Raw genomic sequence first — 18,237 nt, 5'->3', positions numbered from 1 at the left:
CCCCCAGCAGACATATGGTCCCTCCTGCACACTACTGACCTGTACTCACCGTTCTCTTGGTATTGAGTAAGATAGCCCAATAAGGACACACAGGCCAAGATCGCTATTCTATGTACAACCTTCAAACAAAAATTATGACGGATCTTCAAATTTAAGTACCAACCTCGAAAGAAATTTGTTAGGGTTTGTGACAAAGTAAAACAATATTAGCATATACGTCTTTATTGCGTCTCCTGTACGGAAGACCAGTTGTGATTTACATACTATACATCAAAGTGGATTATCTCTACCGTGGCCCAGTCAAGACACAGACTGCACATGAGTCAAGAGATCACTTGCACAGTGGCCCAACTGGTCTCTCGTACGGTAGCCCAGTCCCAACACATATTACGCATGTATCACAAACAGATCTATTGTACGGAGGCCCAGTCGATATCTCGTATGGTAGCCCAGTCGCGACACAGACTACACATAGATCAAACAGATCTCTTGTTATTGCAGCCGAGTCGGTCTCTCGTATGGTAGCCCAATGTAGAATGTTCAGTTGATGTGAGATATCGACAGTGTGTATTGTTTGTGTATAAGAGATCCTTATCAATTTCAATGCCTCCACTAGGAATCGAACCCCGAACACCTGGCTTACTAGTCTGACGCTGAACCAATTGAGCTAAAGAGAAGTTCTCTCTAGCCAAGTGGTATATTGCGGCTAGCAGTTTACCAAGGTTACATATGTAAAATATAAGTTGTAAATATCTAAATTAATCATCCATGAACACTTCAGTATTCCGAGGTTTAACTTGTACAAAGGTTAAGGGTAATTACAAGGTTACTCTTCAAATGTATACGGACGCGTCAATATTGTTTAAGGAAGAAGTTCCCGGGATTTCAATGCCGTCGTGACAGAGAGGTCTTTGATACATAAGAACTTGAGTTATTTATTTTCTTCTGTTATTTGAACGATTTAACTAATGCACACATACAATTTATAAGGATCAATATATACACTGGTACTCCACCAATACAGTCTGTATTGGCAGGAGAGGTAAGACTCTAGTATACGGATCCGAAAATGGTACCACGACAAACATTACAAAAAATTAATTGGACTGTCCAAGTTGTTAATTTCAATATAACGATAGCTGTTTTCCTACAAGACATTCTTGTGTTAAGTAAAAAATCCGGGTCGCCAGGAGGTGGGTGGTGAATGACTTTGACAGAGAGACATATGTTTTTGATTAAAATAAATATAAATCATGCTGATATTTGACAATTACAGACTCCTGTTTATCGATACGAGGATTTTTTCAACTATGAAAACAAAGATAAGAAATACATCACAACATAATATCAATCACATGATGTCACTTTCGAGATTCTGACTCCACGCAATTAAGCTGACAAACTTACCGGTCACGAATTTTTTCAATTTTTTGGCTAAGAACAGCAAATATAAGGGGCCAAATTATATTAAAAGCGCTTGGGTGCACCGAAACCGAAAGAGTTTGAAACACTCCTCCTAAGATCAAACTTTGTTCTAAAAATCAAGAAAAAACACATTTTTCTTTATTTAACTGATCGTAACTTTTTTCTGATGCCAAATTTGACAAATAATGTTTGCTTAAAATGACAAATAGATTCCAATGAACAAAATAAGTGGTTATAAGAAGCTTTGCGATGAACCCCTGCCTTGTTATGGAGCCATTTCTGAACCTTACCTTATACCCTCAGTTAATGTCACAAATCTATGATAATTCAGGCCCTATGGGCCTTTTGAAAATTTAAGTGCTATTTCCGAGGGGTGTATTGGGGTGCTATAAATGCAACATGGTTTGGATTAAATCAGGTCGTGGGCAAAATTCCATTGTTCGTGAAAGAGGTCCTTTGTCTGACTTAGATTATCTGCCCCACTACAAATATATTATGTACCATCTCTCTCCAGAAGACAATACACATTCATCTTGTAAAGTGATTACAAGGCTTATTTCTATAAGTACTCTGTGATAACTAAAATCATCAGATGGCGTACAAGAAATCCTGTAGGAATACAGATGAGTATTGTATATATACATATATCTTATGATAAGATTCTTCTCCAAATCTCTCAAGGTGAATAAAGATCTAATATGTATCTCGACAGTATGCATTTGCAGTATACTATATATTACGTGTCAGGTGGCGCAGTGGTAACGCACTTGCCTTTCACCTAGCCGATTCACGGAACGGACGTGAAAAGGTAAGGGGTCACCTGCCCGACCACGTGGGTTTTCCCCGGGTACTCTGGTTTCCTCCCACAATAAGACCCCTCGCGCGCTTACATCCAGGCCAACAAGAGTAATTAGTATAAGTTAACATAACTTGTTTCGCAATTGTTGTAAAATAAATAAAGCTTATTATTATCTCACAGTCTGAATTATTACAACAGAAAACAATATCTGTAAACACATTTTGTACGTAATATGCTAAAATATTAGGCAAAATCAATGCATGCTCTCAATGTTCATGAGAAAATAATCATGTAGATTTTAGTTAGTATATATCGAAAGACTGCATGACAGTTTAGTTTTTTCAAAAGCATTTAACAGTACATTGCCAGAACATTACACTAGAGGTGGCGGGCGCTTTTGGATGCTTGCACGAGTCTCTGGATCCAACTTCTCCACTGAAATCCATGTGGCATACTTGGCGGGCTCTCCTCGGTGATGAACAAGATAATGGTAGTCTTTGCAGTGTTTTCTACGCGCTAAAACCTTTTGAACCTTACAGATCCCAGATCCGCTTGTAGATGTAGTTCATTAGGATCAATATGGTGCTCATCCCGAAAACGAACAGGTTTCTGTTTTGTCCTTTGGGGTCGACGGGCATCCACTGGATTTCGCTTGGTATGCGCTGAGGAGACATTGGATCGTTATCAAACAAGTTTTGAACCACACTTGGATTATGCAAGTTTGAATGCTTGCTAGACCCGCAGACAGTGTCATCTACAGATGAATCCGTCTGATTTCCACTCTCTTTAGTGATAGAGCCGGAGGGCTCGCTATCCTCTTTGGTTCCGGTATTGTATACACTGTCATCACAAGATACAGTATCTATGTCTGTAGTGACCAAATAGACCAATTGATTATCTGGTGGAGTTGGCTGTGCTTGTGTCCGCGTAACTTTCGGTAGAAAGTATCCTGCAGGTTCCGGAACACGGACATACGCGAGTTTAAGGCGGTTCAAGTGGATCGGGCGAGGTAGTAATTTGGTCCAATAGATGCATTAGATGAGATGAAATTACCCCATGAATAACAAAGGGCCCAGCATACTTGTTCTGAAACTTCTGTACTTTTCCAGTAGGGTCTTTCAACAAGTACACATAATCCCCAGCATCCACATGTAAGGGATTGGTTTTAGAGTTTTCCCTTTTCAAGAAAGCATCCCTAGTGGTTGTAGTCCTTCGGGATAGTGTCAAAATTTGTTGGGTGAACATGCGTTGAAAGTGGAAACCTAGGTCGATGACCGAAGACAATCTCAAAGGGACTGTAACCTAGAGTAGCATTGATTGTGTTGTTCATAGAAAATATGACTGATGGAAGAACATCGTTCCATGCTTTACCATTTTGGATGAATGGTGTAAGTCTTTCTCCAGGTGTCCTGTGCGTTCTCTCCACAGATCCAAGGCAATGGTGAGTAAACATCGGCGTAAATTGCTGCTTGATATCATGAAGACGACAAACCTCTTTGGTGCACGTCGATATAAACTCGGATCCTTGATCTGATATCAATGTTTTACATACACCAAATGTTGTGATAAGCGAGTAAATTGCTTCCGTTACCGTGATAGCGTCTTTGTTGCGAATTGGAACCGCAAAAAGGTATTCACTGAACTGGTCGACAGCAGTGAAGATCAACGATTGCCCTTGGCGATCGACAGGTACTGGCCCATACAGATCAATCTCCCATACGTCGCGTTGGTTTCGGAAAGGCCACGATTCCAGATTTCGTGTGGGCTCGAGTGGTTTTTCTAGCCTGGCATTGTGGACAGGATCGAACAAAATCTGCAACAACTGTAGAAAGACTCGGAAAATAACACGAATCCCGTATACTATTCACGGTATGTTGGATGTACCATGACATCTGGAATTGCCAACTGATAATGTTGTAGAGATTTCGTTCGTTTTGTTTTTGCAATTTGCGAATGGAAAAGTACTCCGTCATGAAATAGGTAGTCGGAACTTTCAAGTAACACACTTTTTGTGACGAAGGCAAGCAATCATGCAAGAGGTACTCAATACATACACACAAGGCTTTATCTTGATGCTGTAGGGTCTTGACTGTGTCCAGATCAAAAGTTCCTTTAGAGAATAAGTCAATGGCTCGCACTTGATCCAATAGCGAATCAGTATTATCAGTAGCTATGGCTACCGAATCTGATGTCAGGCCTTTCTTATCACGATCCTCAGTTGAGTCTGATGAATCTACTGTCGTGCTTTGTGCAACACTATGCTCGCTTTGACCTGATGAATCCATCGTAATGCTTGTTGCAGTAAAATCTTCATTGTTATTGCTAAAAGGGGACTGCAAAATGAAATTGGATTCATTATCATCATCCTTGTCTGTCAAGGCATCAGAGGAAATGTACTTTATCGAATTTGATTGGTTCGAAGAATCACACGAACAACTTGCCGTTGTCAAAGAGCAGGATTTGTCCAAAATATTACTTGGTGCCGGAATATCGACCTTTATGTCCTTATAGTTAACTGGTATCCAAAAACACTGTTTTCGACTCATACATTTCTTTGATCGCATTGGTATTTTGAGTTCTATCACATCCTCTGAATCAGCGTCATACACTTCCTCTTGAGTCCGTATGCTACCAGGTAGGTATCAAAAGAGGCATAATTTGAGGAGGTAAAGATATCTGAATATTGTTCAACTCCTGTGCTACATTGCCAGTCACTGTCCTTGCTTCACTGTCATCAGCGCCTACAGTACAGATGGTGGACGAGGTTTGTTGATCTGAGTATCAGCTAAAAGACCATGTAGAAAATGACTATTGGGTACCACTATGTTCCCTGTGTTGTCTTCTAAGTACGGAAAGAACGGATCACCTTCATCCGGACTGTTGAAGTCATTACCTGGCTGAAGAGATCGCGACAATGTATCAGCAACTAGCATCTGTGCTGCCGGTTTATAACATATCTCAAAACTGAATTGTTGTAAGATCGCGATCCAAATTTCATATTTGGCCCCTTTCATTTGCTTTTGGAACAATGGCCGCAAAGCTTCGTGGTCATACTCTACGATGAATTTCCGTCCTTGAAGATAAGTAGCACAATCCAGGATAGCTGTTAGCATTCCCAATAGTTGTAGCTTAATTTAGGCCGTACGACCGCTGCCACTTACTGAGTGATTTGATCCAATTCTGATGACACGGAAATCTGCAGGGGTATCATTGGGCTTTTGGTAGAGCATATAACCAATTCCGTTCGCGCAGGTATCAACAGCAAGGCAGAAGGTCAAATCAAAGTTTGGAAAAGCAAGATCTCTTGAGTTCTGCAACAGGGTTTTCAGATTGTCCAATGCCGTTTTATGTATTTCTGTCCATCGAAGGGGTACACCTTTTTGAGTTAGGTGAACTAGTGGTTGTGCGGCAACACTAGTTCGGAATGAACTTTCGAAACCAGTCAAAAAGGCCTAGGATGCGCCGAAGAGCTTTGATGTTTTGTGGAATACTGATGTCCTGTACAGCCTTAACCCGGTCAGGTGGCGGTGAAATACTAGGACCTAGTTTTAACCCGGCGGACTCCAGGCGTGCAAATACTTCCTCAAGGTCTTCCAAGTAGATGAGGCGATAAGAATATCATCCAAATAGCACCTGGTGATCAGGATCTCTTCTGATTCATCTACCTTTGAAATGATTCCTTGGCGAAGCAGTTCATCAAGTTGATGTCGGAGAACTTCTCTTTTGTCTGGTGGTAATCAATAAGGTCACTGATGTTTCGGTTTCGCATTGGGCTTTAATATAATTTTAAGTTTTACAACATCTGTATAACCCAGGTCTGGAGAATCTGGTGTGACAAAGAGCGATTTGTATCTGTGTAATAAATTACGAAGCTCACTCTAGTCTTCAGGTGACAAATAGCCAGGAATATTAAACTGAGCGTCAAAAGAGTTCTCCTGTTGTGTTGTATTTGATGGGTATGTGACATTCTGTAGATAGCTGTCGGAAATGTTCATAGCTTCACAATCAACTGTTGTGTGCTCGAATTCCGCAATAGGTTTCCCTAGGAATCGTTTTAGCTGTAGATGTAGTGTTCAAAATTTTGATAGGTACCATATTGTCATGGGATACTGTACCAAGTGTCTTGGCCACTAGAAGCTGTTGATTTAGACAATACCTGCTACTACAGCAAACACATTGAAAATCATAAAGGACATCTTTCGTAAGTGTTCCCCTAATGACTACCTCTGTATTTGCAAGAATAACAGTTTTTCGAGAACATTTCACGGTAGTAGTGCCAAATGTGCATGTCTGGTCAAAAAGGTTGAAAACAACTCCTTTGTCCCGTTAATATTGAATCCCAAGAATAAGCGGGTGAGAGGTATGCGGTAGAATACGGACATGTATGTTGTGTAATGCTCCCTCTACACATATCTTGGCACAAGCAGTTCCTGTAATAGATTATGCGCTAAAACAACAGTGTCATTCTCCAAATGTTGAAATCCAGACTTGTGGTAATGGGGAATAGAATTATATAAATCTTTACTAATGATGTTGAAGGTACTTCCTGTGTCAATTAAAGCGGGAACTTTTATCTGGTGAATTTTGACAACCAAAAACATGAATTGTGTTCTCTTGGTACCATTTTCTGTTGTGTCTGGCTGAACGGTGTCTGTATTCACTGAAGGTGGCAACCCCTCTTGGACGTTGTTTACTGATTGCCTGAGGAGGGGGTGGGTTGGTACTCCTCAGGTGCTGTTGGTTTCCCTGATGCCTATTATTACTCTGGTGTCTGGAACGCCCATTCAACATCAGGCAAGTAGGCACCGCGTGACCATACTGGAAACAGAGCCGGCATTGGCGACCAGGAGCCGATTCCCCATCTCCTATCCAATTGCACTCACGCCACAAATAGCCCATCCCATGACATGCATGACATTCTGGCGTGAAATGGGTTTTAATCCCTTGATTTTGTCGGTGTTGGCCAGGAGACATGGGTTGGTACGATATTTGAATACAGTGGATGAGCTGGCGGTTGGGGGCTGTTGGCCCTGAATCAGAGTTTCCATCATGGTTGTCAGCTTCGTGACCTGATTCTTCAGGTCTTGAATTTCTGATTCATTATGAGTAGATTTTTGTTGTGCTGGTGACATAGCACAGAGGAAAGGACAACCAGCATTGTGTTTCCGGTATTCACATGTTTCGCCCATTTCAGTAGCACTCAGGGCTTCGTCAAATGTTTTTGGTGCACCGGCTCGGACAAAAAATGAGAGTTCTGATGGAAGGCCACTGAGGAATTTCAAAATTATTTCAAATTCTGGTTTCCCCATTAATGTGCCCTTTTCCAGTGCTTGGCAATAATGGTCTTCCACCGGTTGTCCTGGAAGGAGGGTCAGTGACTGGAACGCTTCGCTAGCCATCATCATATTTGGATTGTCCAGTTTAACAAATCTTGCCTTGAACAGTGCCATTAACTAATCCCATGATTGTTTTGATTCTGTGTCCAAATTATTGAACCATGTTAAAGCTGGTCCATTTAAAACTAAATGAAGCGTTGCAATTTTTCTGGCAGAATCCTAATGAACGTTAATTAGGGTAGCGTAGGAATTCAATTCAGTAAAAAATCTCTCCCCGTTCTCATGTGGGTAGCCCGAGAATTTTTGACATGATATTGATTTAGCCATATTGGACAAGGGCGAGTACCACTGATTACAGGAAATGATATGTCAGGAAGCTCGCTAAGTTCAGGCAGGGTTGCTAAGTCAAAATGGGCCAAATCAGTGGGAGGGGGGGGGGATTTAATTTACAGTCTCACAATAGTGACCTGTATCTTGGTTATCAGCTAAAATGCCCGCGTTGGCATGGGTCGAGAGGTTCTAAAACTGGTCTAGATGGCTCCAAATAAATCGTTCATGTCACAAAAAAACGGCGATACCTTAATCTCTCTTTGGATTCTCCACCATGTTAACGCTATCTTGAACGTTGAGAGGAAAATTTCAAACGACGCGTGATCTCCTTGCCTTCCCGCCTCTCAATACAGTAATTTCATACCGATCAATTCGAGTTACCTCCCTTCCCTCAACCCATTAGTACATACACCACGCACAACCCAAGGGGAGAGGGGATTGTCAAGTTGTCAAACACAAGGATTGTCGAGCTAAGTGTTTGACAGCTTAATCTTCCAACCCCGAGTTGTAGATTAAGATGAATTTCAGTCTTCATGTTAACACAAGGTGTCAGTGGCAGACGAACACTAATGAGCAAGTGCCTACACGCGGAAGAATACACCGATGCGTAAAGATCCCATAACATCACACATACCATACATACCTTATTTAGAACACGTAATACATGTAGACACCTCAGCTGACACCTACAGATCAGCCAAGTTTGTCTGCTAAAAATAGTATATCAACCAAGCTAGTATTGCATCATTCTTTTTCCTGTATTACTGTATTACTAGTCTGCTGAGGTCCGGCGACAACCGGTACCCAACTGGCCGGGACAATCCTCGATCTCAGTTAAAAACCATACGAATACTTCGTATGTCTGGTCACATGACATTTCCCGGACAAAAAAAATAAGTATAGTCTATTTCAATATTTACAAGCCTCATTCACCTGGTCAAATATAATCATGCTTTATGGAACTTGTAAAAGGGGAAAAAGTAAAGACATGGAGATAAAATATGTTAACATAAATATTCAGACATTACATATTCAGATATAATAGACACACACACGCACACGCACACGCACGCACGCACATGCCGTATGTATGAAGACATGAAGAGAACTAGTGGTTTATAAAACAGATACAATAAACATAATTAACTAATATCTCTATTCTTCATTCTGTTGTTTCAACAAACTTTTATAAGTAGTTTTTTTCATATATTGATCTGTGAATGCCATTATACTAATTTATCAAGACATTGATTGTAAACATAAAACAAATTGTCGTCCGTATAAAAACAATTATTATTCACTCTAGATGTGAGTAAACGATTGTTTACTTTTTTCCACAAGTATTTTTATGAAGTTATAAGATATTTGACTTTTGAACTATAATGCACTAGTAAGAGTAGATTTGCTTGAAGATGGTAGAGGCAGACACTATGTGGATCAAGACGGATTCAAGTATTCAGTTAAGACTAGCCGTAATGGTAGGTGTTGTTGGAGATGTGTAGATCGCCAGTGTCTAACAACAGTGACCACAGCAATCACCTTTGGTTAACACATTTATTATAACTAGTAGGAATTTTGTTCCTTGTCGGAATTATTGTGTGTTGTAAAATGGACATAGATTCTTAAGCTGTGTGGCGTACAGTTAACAAATGTGTTTAAAAGATATTTACTTATATTATACATGTATATTGAGATCATTAAAGTATTAAAATCATATTCATATTTCATGTTGTTTCGTTGTTAACTAGTATTTGAAAAAGATGTTGAAATATAAAGTTTAATGTTGACCATCAACATTTTTATTGTGATTTACATGTGTACACCTTAATGTATACATCGATATAATCAGTGTTAATAGTGAAATTTGTCATTCAAGTGTAGAACATAATTTGTGTTAAATCTTAATGTGACTGGCTGGCTTATCAGACAGATAGTTTAATTGCGGTCACCTTAGTGTCAGAATCATGCCGTGAAACATTGGCTGGACATGCTCTCCACCATTGCGACATTAACTGGTCACGGTTTAATTGTAGATCAGTAGAAGACACTTTCCCTATCAGAATTAGATTATAATTACTTTAGGATAAACTGTAAGATCACAGCAAATAGAGTCAGTCCTGGTGTGGCCGTGGAAGGAGTAACTTGTTTAGCTCGATACTCAGGCCATACATGTTATCATTGTTGTAACTTGTGTTAATACTCAACATTTGTACTTGAGAACGGTTGTTGCTGGTCTTTTGTATAACATAAGGATAGTACAACATAGAGGGGATCAGACTGATTCCACGGGTAGGTTACCTGAGGATAGATAAATTTCCTAAAATAGACTAAAGCAGGTAACCGGACAAATATTCAACGCAATCCTTAAAAATTACTTATGGCGCAGACACCGTGTACGCATGCACAGACCGATGGATATAAACCCGGTACATGTCAGGGTAAGTTTTTATTCTCCGAAAGACCACCATACCAACAGCGCTACAGATAAATGTGAGTTATTCTCCTAAAGACCACCATACCAACAGCGCTACAGATAAATGTGAGTTATTCTCCTAAAGACCACCATACCAACAGCGCTACAGATAAAGGTGAGTTATTCTCCTAAAGACCACCATACCAACAGCGCTACAGATAAATGTGAGTTATTCTCCTAAAGATCACCATACCAACAGCGCTACAGATAAATGTGAGTTATTCTCCTAAAGACCACCATACCAACAGCGCTACAGATAAATGTGAGTTATTCTCCTAAAGACCACCATACCAACAGCGCTACAGATAAATGTGAGTTATTCTCCTAAAGACCACCATACCAACAGCGCTACAGATAAAAGTAAGTTGTTCTCCTAAAATACCCTTAATATGTTTTATGTTCTATGTATGTAATGTAATTTACGTAATATCTGTGTCTTGATAAAGGGGCAGGTTGCCTCGAAAATTTGACAATTCGCTTGTCCGTACTGTAGCTATTACTCGATTGATCATATGTATATTGTTGAAACTTGTTGTCTCAAAATCGCTGGAGGCGAAATTCCGTTTGAGTCGAAATAATTTTTAAGTCCCGATTTTTCCCATTCTATATCTTTGTAATTTTAATTCGGATGACTCGAATTTCGGTTGATTCGAAGCGATTTTTCAGTCCCTTCAATAGTAAAGCTAGAGAAAACTCGCTCGTTGTCTAGAACTTAATTTTGCTGAAACATCGGCACGTCTTCTGACGAAATCAGTCCTTACCTGAGTAGAAAGTAAAATTACAGCGTAATTACCAGTCTTATTATCCAATTAAAATATGGCTCCTTCTTTGTGTCACTGTGTGTGTATCAGAAACTTACCTGTACATTAGCGCGTGTAGTGCGTTTACACAAACCAGGCCCCGTATTCATGAAACCGTTCCCATGCTCAAGCATGAATTTCGTGCTCACCCTTACGTCTTGTTTAAATCAAAAATTAATGCCGAAGATTTAAAAACAATTTCGGAAGGACTTCCAGTCAAAGCTATATTCGAGGTTAAAAATTGACTTTTGTATTATTTCATATTATTTAGGTGAATTATAAAAAAGTTTGCTAGAGCACAAAATCAATGCTTGAGCATGAGAATGGTTTCGTGAATACGGGCTCTGAACATTTAGCATGGTTGCGTGCATATTCAGGAACGATAAAACCGACTCCGTCAAACCAGTATGAACTTTTTGACTGTATGTGTGTTTACTTGCGATAGCGATGCAAGATGGCAGAACAATTGATACATTTCTCAGCTACACAACAAATGTAGGTCTACAAAGAACCAGAGATATAATTAGGTTCTCAGCGCCAACCACTTATACGACTTGTTTACCAAAACAAAATTATGATTCGCGGATATATTCTGTGTCAGTGTCACGTGATATACACAGGTGCGCACAAGCGAAGTATTTTTGCTTGCTTGAGGAACGCGCCAAGGGTTCCCAATTTAGGTTCGCAATGTGAACACACTATAAATAGAAACAGGGACTTTCCGCGTTGATAAGCACACTTTACAATGTCTAGAATGTTCTACCACGGACTTATGTGTATATAAGTCCGTGGTTCTACGTATTTGCTTTAGAACGGGGTGCGTATCGAGACTGAACCGGTGGACACCGGACGTAAGACGTGTGTGTACATTTTCTTTGACTGTGCTCTGTTAAAATTGTCTTGTTTAATTTCTGCGTATCATTTACAGTGTATCGGTATATGTTAATCAGAGTTAATTTAAGTCCCTGCCTATGTAAAACGACAAATGTAACCGTTTATTTTGTGAGTGGTACGTTCATACCTGTAAGCAGAGACGTATATATCACATATACATGTGTTATATACGTCACATGGCTAGTCTGAAAGGAGGGCTGTGATTCATGGCGATCAGAATGACTGTCGTGGAGCTTGAATTTAGTCGGAGTGCGACCAGAAATCAACGTGAGTTAAATACTTCACATTAAGTTCGAAACTGTATCTGATAATATGTTTTTTTTTTATCAAAATTGATAGATATGCCAGTTAAATAGAAAACATGGGTTTGGCTCTATCTTTAGAAAAGGGAATTTCCATGTGTCTGATTTGCGTACATAATTTTACTTGAGTTTAAATGAATCAATTTCAGAAAACTCAACCAGGTGAGTGATGCAGGCACTATGGACCTCTTGTTTTTATGCAACCAGGTTGATTCTGAATGATAAACCAATTATATTTTTTCTTCCAGTTTCAAAAATGGTAGGATTTCTGACATATCAAGTGATAGTGATCACTGGAACAGTGGCAATTTTTGGTGTACTTACAATGGGTGCTGCATTGCCAAAACACAATAAAGAAAGTTATGTGAAACGGCCAGGTGACCGATTCGATGACAATATTCCGAGGATTTGTCTCAAACTAACTTGTCCTGTGGGTAAGTGTTTCATTATAAACAAGAAAACATTAATGGAATTCCTAATGGTAATTTTCACACTTTATGTATTACAAACTGATCGTAAAGAATGAAGTTTTGTTAATTTTCACTGTTTGTACACTCAAACCAATAACACGAAACTGTTGTTGTATGCTGTAAACCTCCACACTATGTTGCCTTGTTATAGGTACAGAAATCGTGTCGTGTGTGCAAAATTACACTGAGGACACATGTAGAGATTGTCCACCGAACACCATCATGTTGGATAATACAACATCTGAGGTTGACATCATAAGATGTGTTGCCCTACCTGAGTGCTCAGAATTGCAACGTAAGTAATACTGTTAATTCAATTCTGCTTTTATGTCAAATAAGATGTAAAGTGTGTACATCTAGATTGTGATACTTTGATTTGTCCCTGATAACAAGAAACTTTATGTTCTTTATATATATTCTTACAACTGTGAAACATGCTCTCCGCTTTTTTTGATTGCTCTTGTTTGCCCTAATAGAAATGGAGGAAGGGTCTTTTGTTAATGTAGAAAAAAAAACTTAATGATGGTAAAAAATCCACATGGTCATACAGATGGCCTAATTGGGGAATTTAGCTAAAATTTCACCTTTAGAGCATATTCCATCGTAATTTCTCACCATAATTCAAACAAATTTGGTCTGAAATATCACAAGGGGTAAGCGATTATTTCTCATATTCAGAAAGTTGATTTGACCCCTGAAGATTGGAAGGTGGAATCACAAATAAAGAATTTGACAAAAAATTTGCCTTTCAATGCTAGTACCATTTATGTATTCCGTTTAATGCCCATGTAGATTTCAACCACATTTTGTTTGAAACGGCAGTATTTTCTGAAATTTTTCGTCAGAGGACCAATACGAACTGTGGGTTGCAAGTTTGTGAACAAGATGTTGGTGTCAAATCTGAATGGCATCGTGCTGTTTGTGTACAAATTTATGGTGGTGTTCCTGTGTGACATAATGTTGTTTGTATATATTTTTATGTTGGGTGTACTCGTTTGACATACACACAAGTAGTGAATGGGATTTGGTGTAGTATAAGTGAGGTCAGTTTACTTCTCCATACAAGCCTCTTTGTTGTCAGGAAATTCAAAATATCCTTCAAAATTCTATATAAACGAGTTTCAACAATTTTTGAATTGTTAAATGTGTTTTGTGTTCCTATGTCTGCTAAAATATGAAGATGACCAGGTCCTTTTGGCCAATAGTGAGTAAGTACTATTAGTAGTTTCAATACTTACAGATACTGTGGCCAGTTCAGATTATCACATGTGTCATACTGGTATCAGAACTCGTTGCCATTGTGACATTGACAAAGGCTATTGTGGAGATCCGTGCAAATGTAGCCTTCCTAAAGATAGCTGTAAGCCAGGAGAAATTCGACTTCACAACTGTACCTGTGTCCAGTAAGTTACCAGAAAAAAAAACAACAGTCAGTTATGATTTTCATGATTCAGATTACTGTGGTATCTGAATAGACATTGAAAAAACTTTATCCCTTCAAAAAGTCATTGCTCAGATATGTAACAATTATTTTTTATAAACGATGATATTTGTTCACATGAAAAAATTAAAAAAAAAAAAAAAAAAAATACTGATATGTACACACTGAAACAGAATTTAATTTCACTACCATATTTATCTGCCAATGTCTGGTAATAAGCCCATCACAGGTAAAGCCCACTCCCTAATGTTGAGTAATAGATAATGTGTTGGCCCCTGGGTTTATTGATGTATAAGAAGAGCTGTGAAAAACCATGAAAATATAAGACTCTGTTTACACTGTACAAAGACCAAGTGACTTTAAGTCTATTTTCCATCCATCCATGCATCTGTTCATCCTGACTGGTGGGGCCAAACAGGGGAAATTTAGCTTATTCTTTAAAACACCATTGACTTTTGTATGAATGACAAGATTTTTTCTGAATTTCGTCTGAAGCATCCTTGGATGAAGATGGGATTTATCTTTTTTATAAATGGTCAGTGATAACCACCGGAACAGAAGGGTGGGTTCAGAAAGGAGAAATAGAGGAAGAGCTTTAAAATCCTTCTTGTTGGAAGAAGGTATATGGAGCAAATTTGGTCAGGAGCATCCTTAAGGAAATCTGTCTTTGTCCACTGTGACCAATTTTGATTCATGGTTTGCCTTGGCCTATTGAGGATTCTGTTCATTTTTGGTAATTCTTGGGTGAAGGGGATTAAATTTTTTTTGTATAAATGAAGGGTCTCAACCCACTAGGGGTAGAATGACAGAGAAGGAGGGGCAACTAGGGAAAATAAAAAGTGAATCTGTAAAATCCCTCTTCTGTAGGGATGAAAGGAGTTTGACCAAATTTTGATTCTGAAGCATGAAATTAATTGAAAGAGGGGATTCCATTTTTAATGAGCCAGGAGTCCCCAAGGGCAGAGTAGTAGGATGCAACATTGGACATAGAGGTAAACCTGTGAAATCCTTCTCCTTCCATATGGATAAAGCAGTTTTTACCAAACCAAAGCAGTTTAGCGATACAGGCCCTGTAAGTCTCATGTTTGTTTAGATGCATCAATGCTGATCTATAAACTTTTCATCTTGTTTCAGACCACGCCAAGATCCATCGATCTCAGTTCAAACTACCTCAACAATCGAGGTACCGACCTTCCGCCCTGAAAATTTCACTGAGGCTACAGTCACCACAAAACCAGATACGACTACAGATCACGAGTTGCTTACTCCATCAACCACTGTATCTGACAAGATTATGAAACAACAGCCATTAGACAAAGCTAAATACAACTCTGAATGGTAAATACATCTTGTTACACTTTCTACCATTCTCAAATAATCTCAGGATGGGTGGAATATGTGTGTTGTGTTGAGTTCTTTTGGAAATATAAATACATATATTCACATAAAAACAGTACTTGAAAATAAATATCAGTAAAGCTACCTGCTTTCAAAGTGATCAGTTCAAAACAGTTTTGTATATATATATTTTAAGAAGGTATTTTTTCTAATCCTAACAGTGATTATAAACTGTATTTTGCAAGCTTTTGAAAAATTAAACACAATGTACTTTTTGATTGATAGAGAGTGAACTCTTTGCTTGATTTAGAGTGAACTCTTTGCTTGATTTAGAGTGAACTTGATAATGGAAACAGAATTATTTCAGAATCAAAATATGTAAACGTACAAAATAAGCATACGTATGTTTTTTCTTTAAGGCCAACACCTGGAGGATTAGCTGGAATAATCATCTTGACAGTAATTGTAACTTTACTAGGTGCAGTTGCTGTTCTAAACAGAGAATTGATAAGTAAGTTATTGTCAAGCAACTACAAGTTCACTATAATATCAGCTAGTAAGGCAAAATTCAAACCAGCCTTTAAACAAATAACTACACTTCGAAATTTACAATCAGGTGGCAGGGAAATGAGAAAATAGATAAAGAGATGAAATTGAAAAAAAATTGCTGATTTCATGTTTTTTTCTTTTACATCATTGAAAATTCTTATTCTTATGTGTAAAATCAGAATGATACAATTGTCTTAACATGACAGGTTTTAGCTGTAGAATTTTCATATCAGTTGTAGGTAATTATCATATAGTGTGATTTCATTTAATTGTGTGATTTCATCCAAAATATATTGTGGGCTGATGTACACAACATCTGTTTGTTTACTTCTATAATTAATGTATGTTACATTTGGAACTTGATGTTTTAGTAAAAAATCATATTTTTTTTTTATTTTTCAGAGAAGAAGTGTGAATCACTTTGGAAGACTATTGAAGGATATAGGAGGACATCAAGTGAAAGTTCTTGATGAAAGTAATTACCCCCCGGTATATTATTGTATAGGTTGTCCCCGTAAATGACAGAGGTTTGCGAGGAAACTTCAAACTATGTGCTAGCATAATATGGCATGTTTGTCTGAAAATCTTCGTCATTTATATGAGCCATTAATGCCATTACAAGACAGTTCAATTTTGTAGATGACGACTTGATTTAAACAAGAGATAGCCATTCAGAGAATATTCTTTTGAAAGTGTATGTTTTCTATGCAAGCAAATGGGAATGTAAACATACTTATTTATTAACTTATGTACAGTAAGTTATTTTGATGCATAGTGTTTGATGTAAGAATTTAGAAATATTTTTGTAAAATTATATATTGTATTAATGTGGATGGATATAATAGAATTTACGCTCCAAACACAGATACACCAAATTTTTTTGAAAACATAGCAAACACTATTGAGGATTTCGGTAACGAATCAGAGATAATATGTGGGGATTTCAACTTAGTTTTAAAACCTAGCATAGATTATGAAAATTATAAGCATATCAATAATCCAAGGTCTAGGGATAAGGTAATACAAATTATGGAGAGTTATAATCTTACAGATGTGTATAGAGAACATTACCCTGATAGAAAACGATACTCATGGAGGAAACTAAACCCTAGGAAACAAGCCCGTTTAGATTTTTTTTTAATATCGGAAAACCTATTATCTAGTGTTGAGAAAGTAAATATAGAACCTAGTTATAGATCTGACCATTCAATGCCAATAATGAAGATAAAATTCAATGATTTCAAAAAGGGGAAAGGTCTGTGGAAATTTAATAACTCACTCTTAGAAGACTTTCAATATTTAGACCTTGTAAAATCAACAATACATGGAGTAAAAAAACAATACTCTATACCAGTCTATAATTTTGCTAAACTTGATGAAATACATGATAATGATATAAACTTTATAATAAATGATCAGCTATTTTTAGAAACATTACTTATGGAAATTAGGGGGAAAACTATCTCATACTCCTCTTTCAAGAAAAAGGAACGAGGTCAAATAGAAAATAAACTAAGGGAAGAAATAGCAGAGCTAGAGGCTAGGGAAATATACCATTAGATGTCTTAGAGTTAAAAAAGGCTGACTTAGAAAAGAGCAGAAAACAGAAACTTTAGGGTAGTATTATCAGATCAAAGGCAAGATGGATAGAGGATGGGGAAAAACCGACAAGTTATTTTTGCAACCTAGAAAAAAGAAATTTTACTAATAAAATCATACCTAAAATAGAAAAAGATGATGGAGTAATTATTTCAAACCAAGATGGTATCTTAATTGAAATTACCAAATTCTATAAATCTTTATATGATCGTTATGATAATACAGAGAGGGTTGATTTAAACACAATTTTTAGAAAAGATGTTGAGATTCCAAAATTGAATGATCAAGAACGTAATATGTTATAAGGACCTATTCAATATCATGAGGCAGCTGCGACTTTGAAGAAAATGAAAAATAACAAAAGCCCTGGTTCAGATGGATTTACAGTTGAATTCTTTAAATGCTTTTGGAAAAATATTGGTTATTTTATATTAAGATCAATCAATTTTGGATACTCAACTGGCGAACTTTCTATAACACA

General features: G+C 37.8%; 1 protein-coding gene across 1 annotated transcript; it reads left to right on the top strand.

The window, feature by feature from the left end:
- The first annotated feature begins 13,007 nt into the window (after positions 1-13,007).
- Positions 13,008-17,890, top strand: LOC132551218 (uncharacterized). The gene is made up of 5 exons (XM_060215332.1): positions 13,008-13,124; positions 14,070-14,232; positions 15,405-15,608; positions 16,028-16,119; positions 16,560-17,890. Exons 1-5 carry the CDS (start codon positions 13,052-13,054, stop codon positions 16,625-16,627), a joined length of 600 nt encoding a protein of 199 aa, XP_060071315.1. The 5' UTR covers positions 13,008-13,051; the 3' UTR covers positions 16,628-17,890.
- Positions 17,891-18,237: the final 347 nt, after the last annotated feature.

This window comes from Ylistrum balloti, unplaced genomic scaffold (genome assembly GCF_031769215.1).
Source record: "Ylistrum balloti isolate Yb309-2 unplaced genomic scaffold, AGI_CSIRO_Ybal_v1 Utg370186, whole genome shotgun sequence".
Lineage (NCBI taxonomy): Eukaryota > Metazoa > Mollusca > Bivalvia > Pectinida > Pectinidae > Ylistrum > Ylistrum balloti.
This window is presented reverse-complemented; position numbering and strand designations above follow the sequence as displayed.

Coding starts and splice junctions, on each gene's coding strand:
- LOC132551218 (XM_060215332.1), top strand. CDS start 13,052: ATGTTGGATAATACAACATCTGAGGTTGACATCATAAGATGTGTTGCC. Junction 13,125..14,069: donor TGAGTGCTCAGAATTGCAAC/GTAAGTAATACT, acceptor CAATACTTACAG/ATACTGTGGCCAGTTCAGAT. Junction 14,233..15,404: donor CACAACTGTACCTGTGTCCA/GTAAGTTACCAG, acceptor ATCTTGTTTCAG/ACCACGCCAAGATCCATCGA.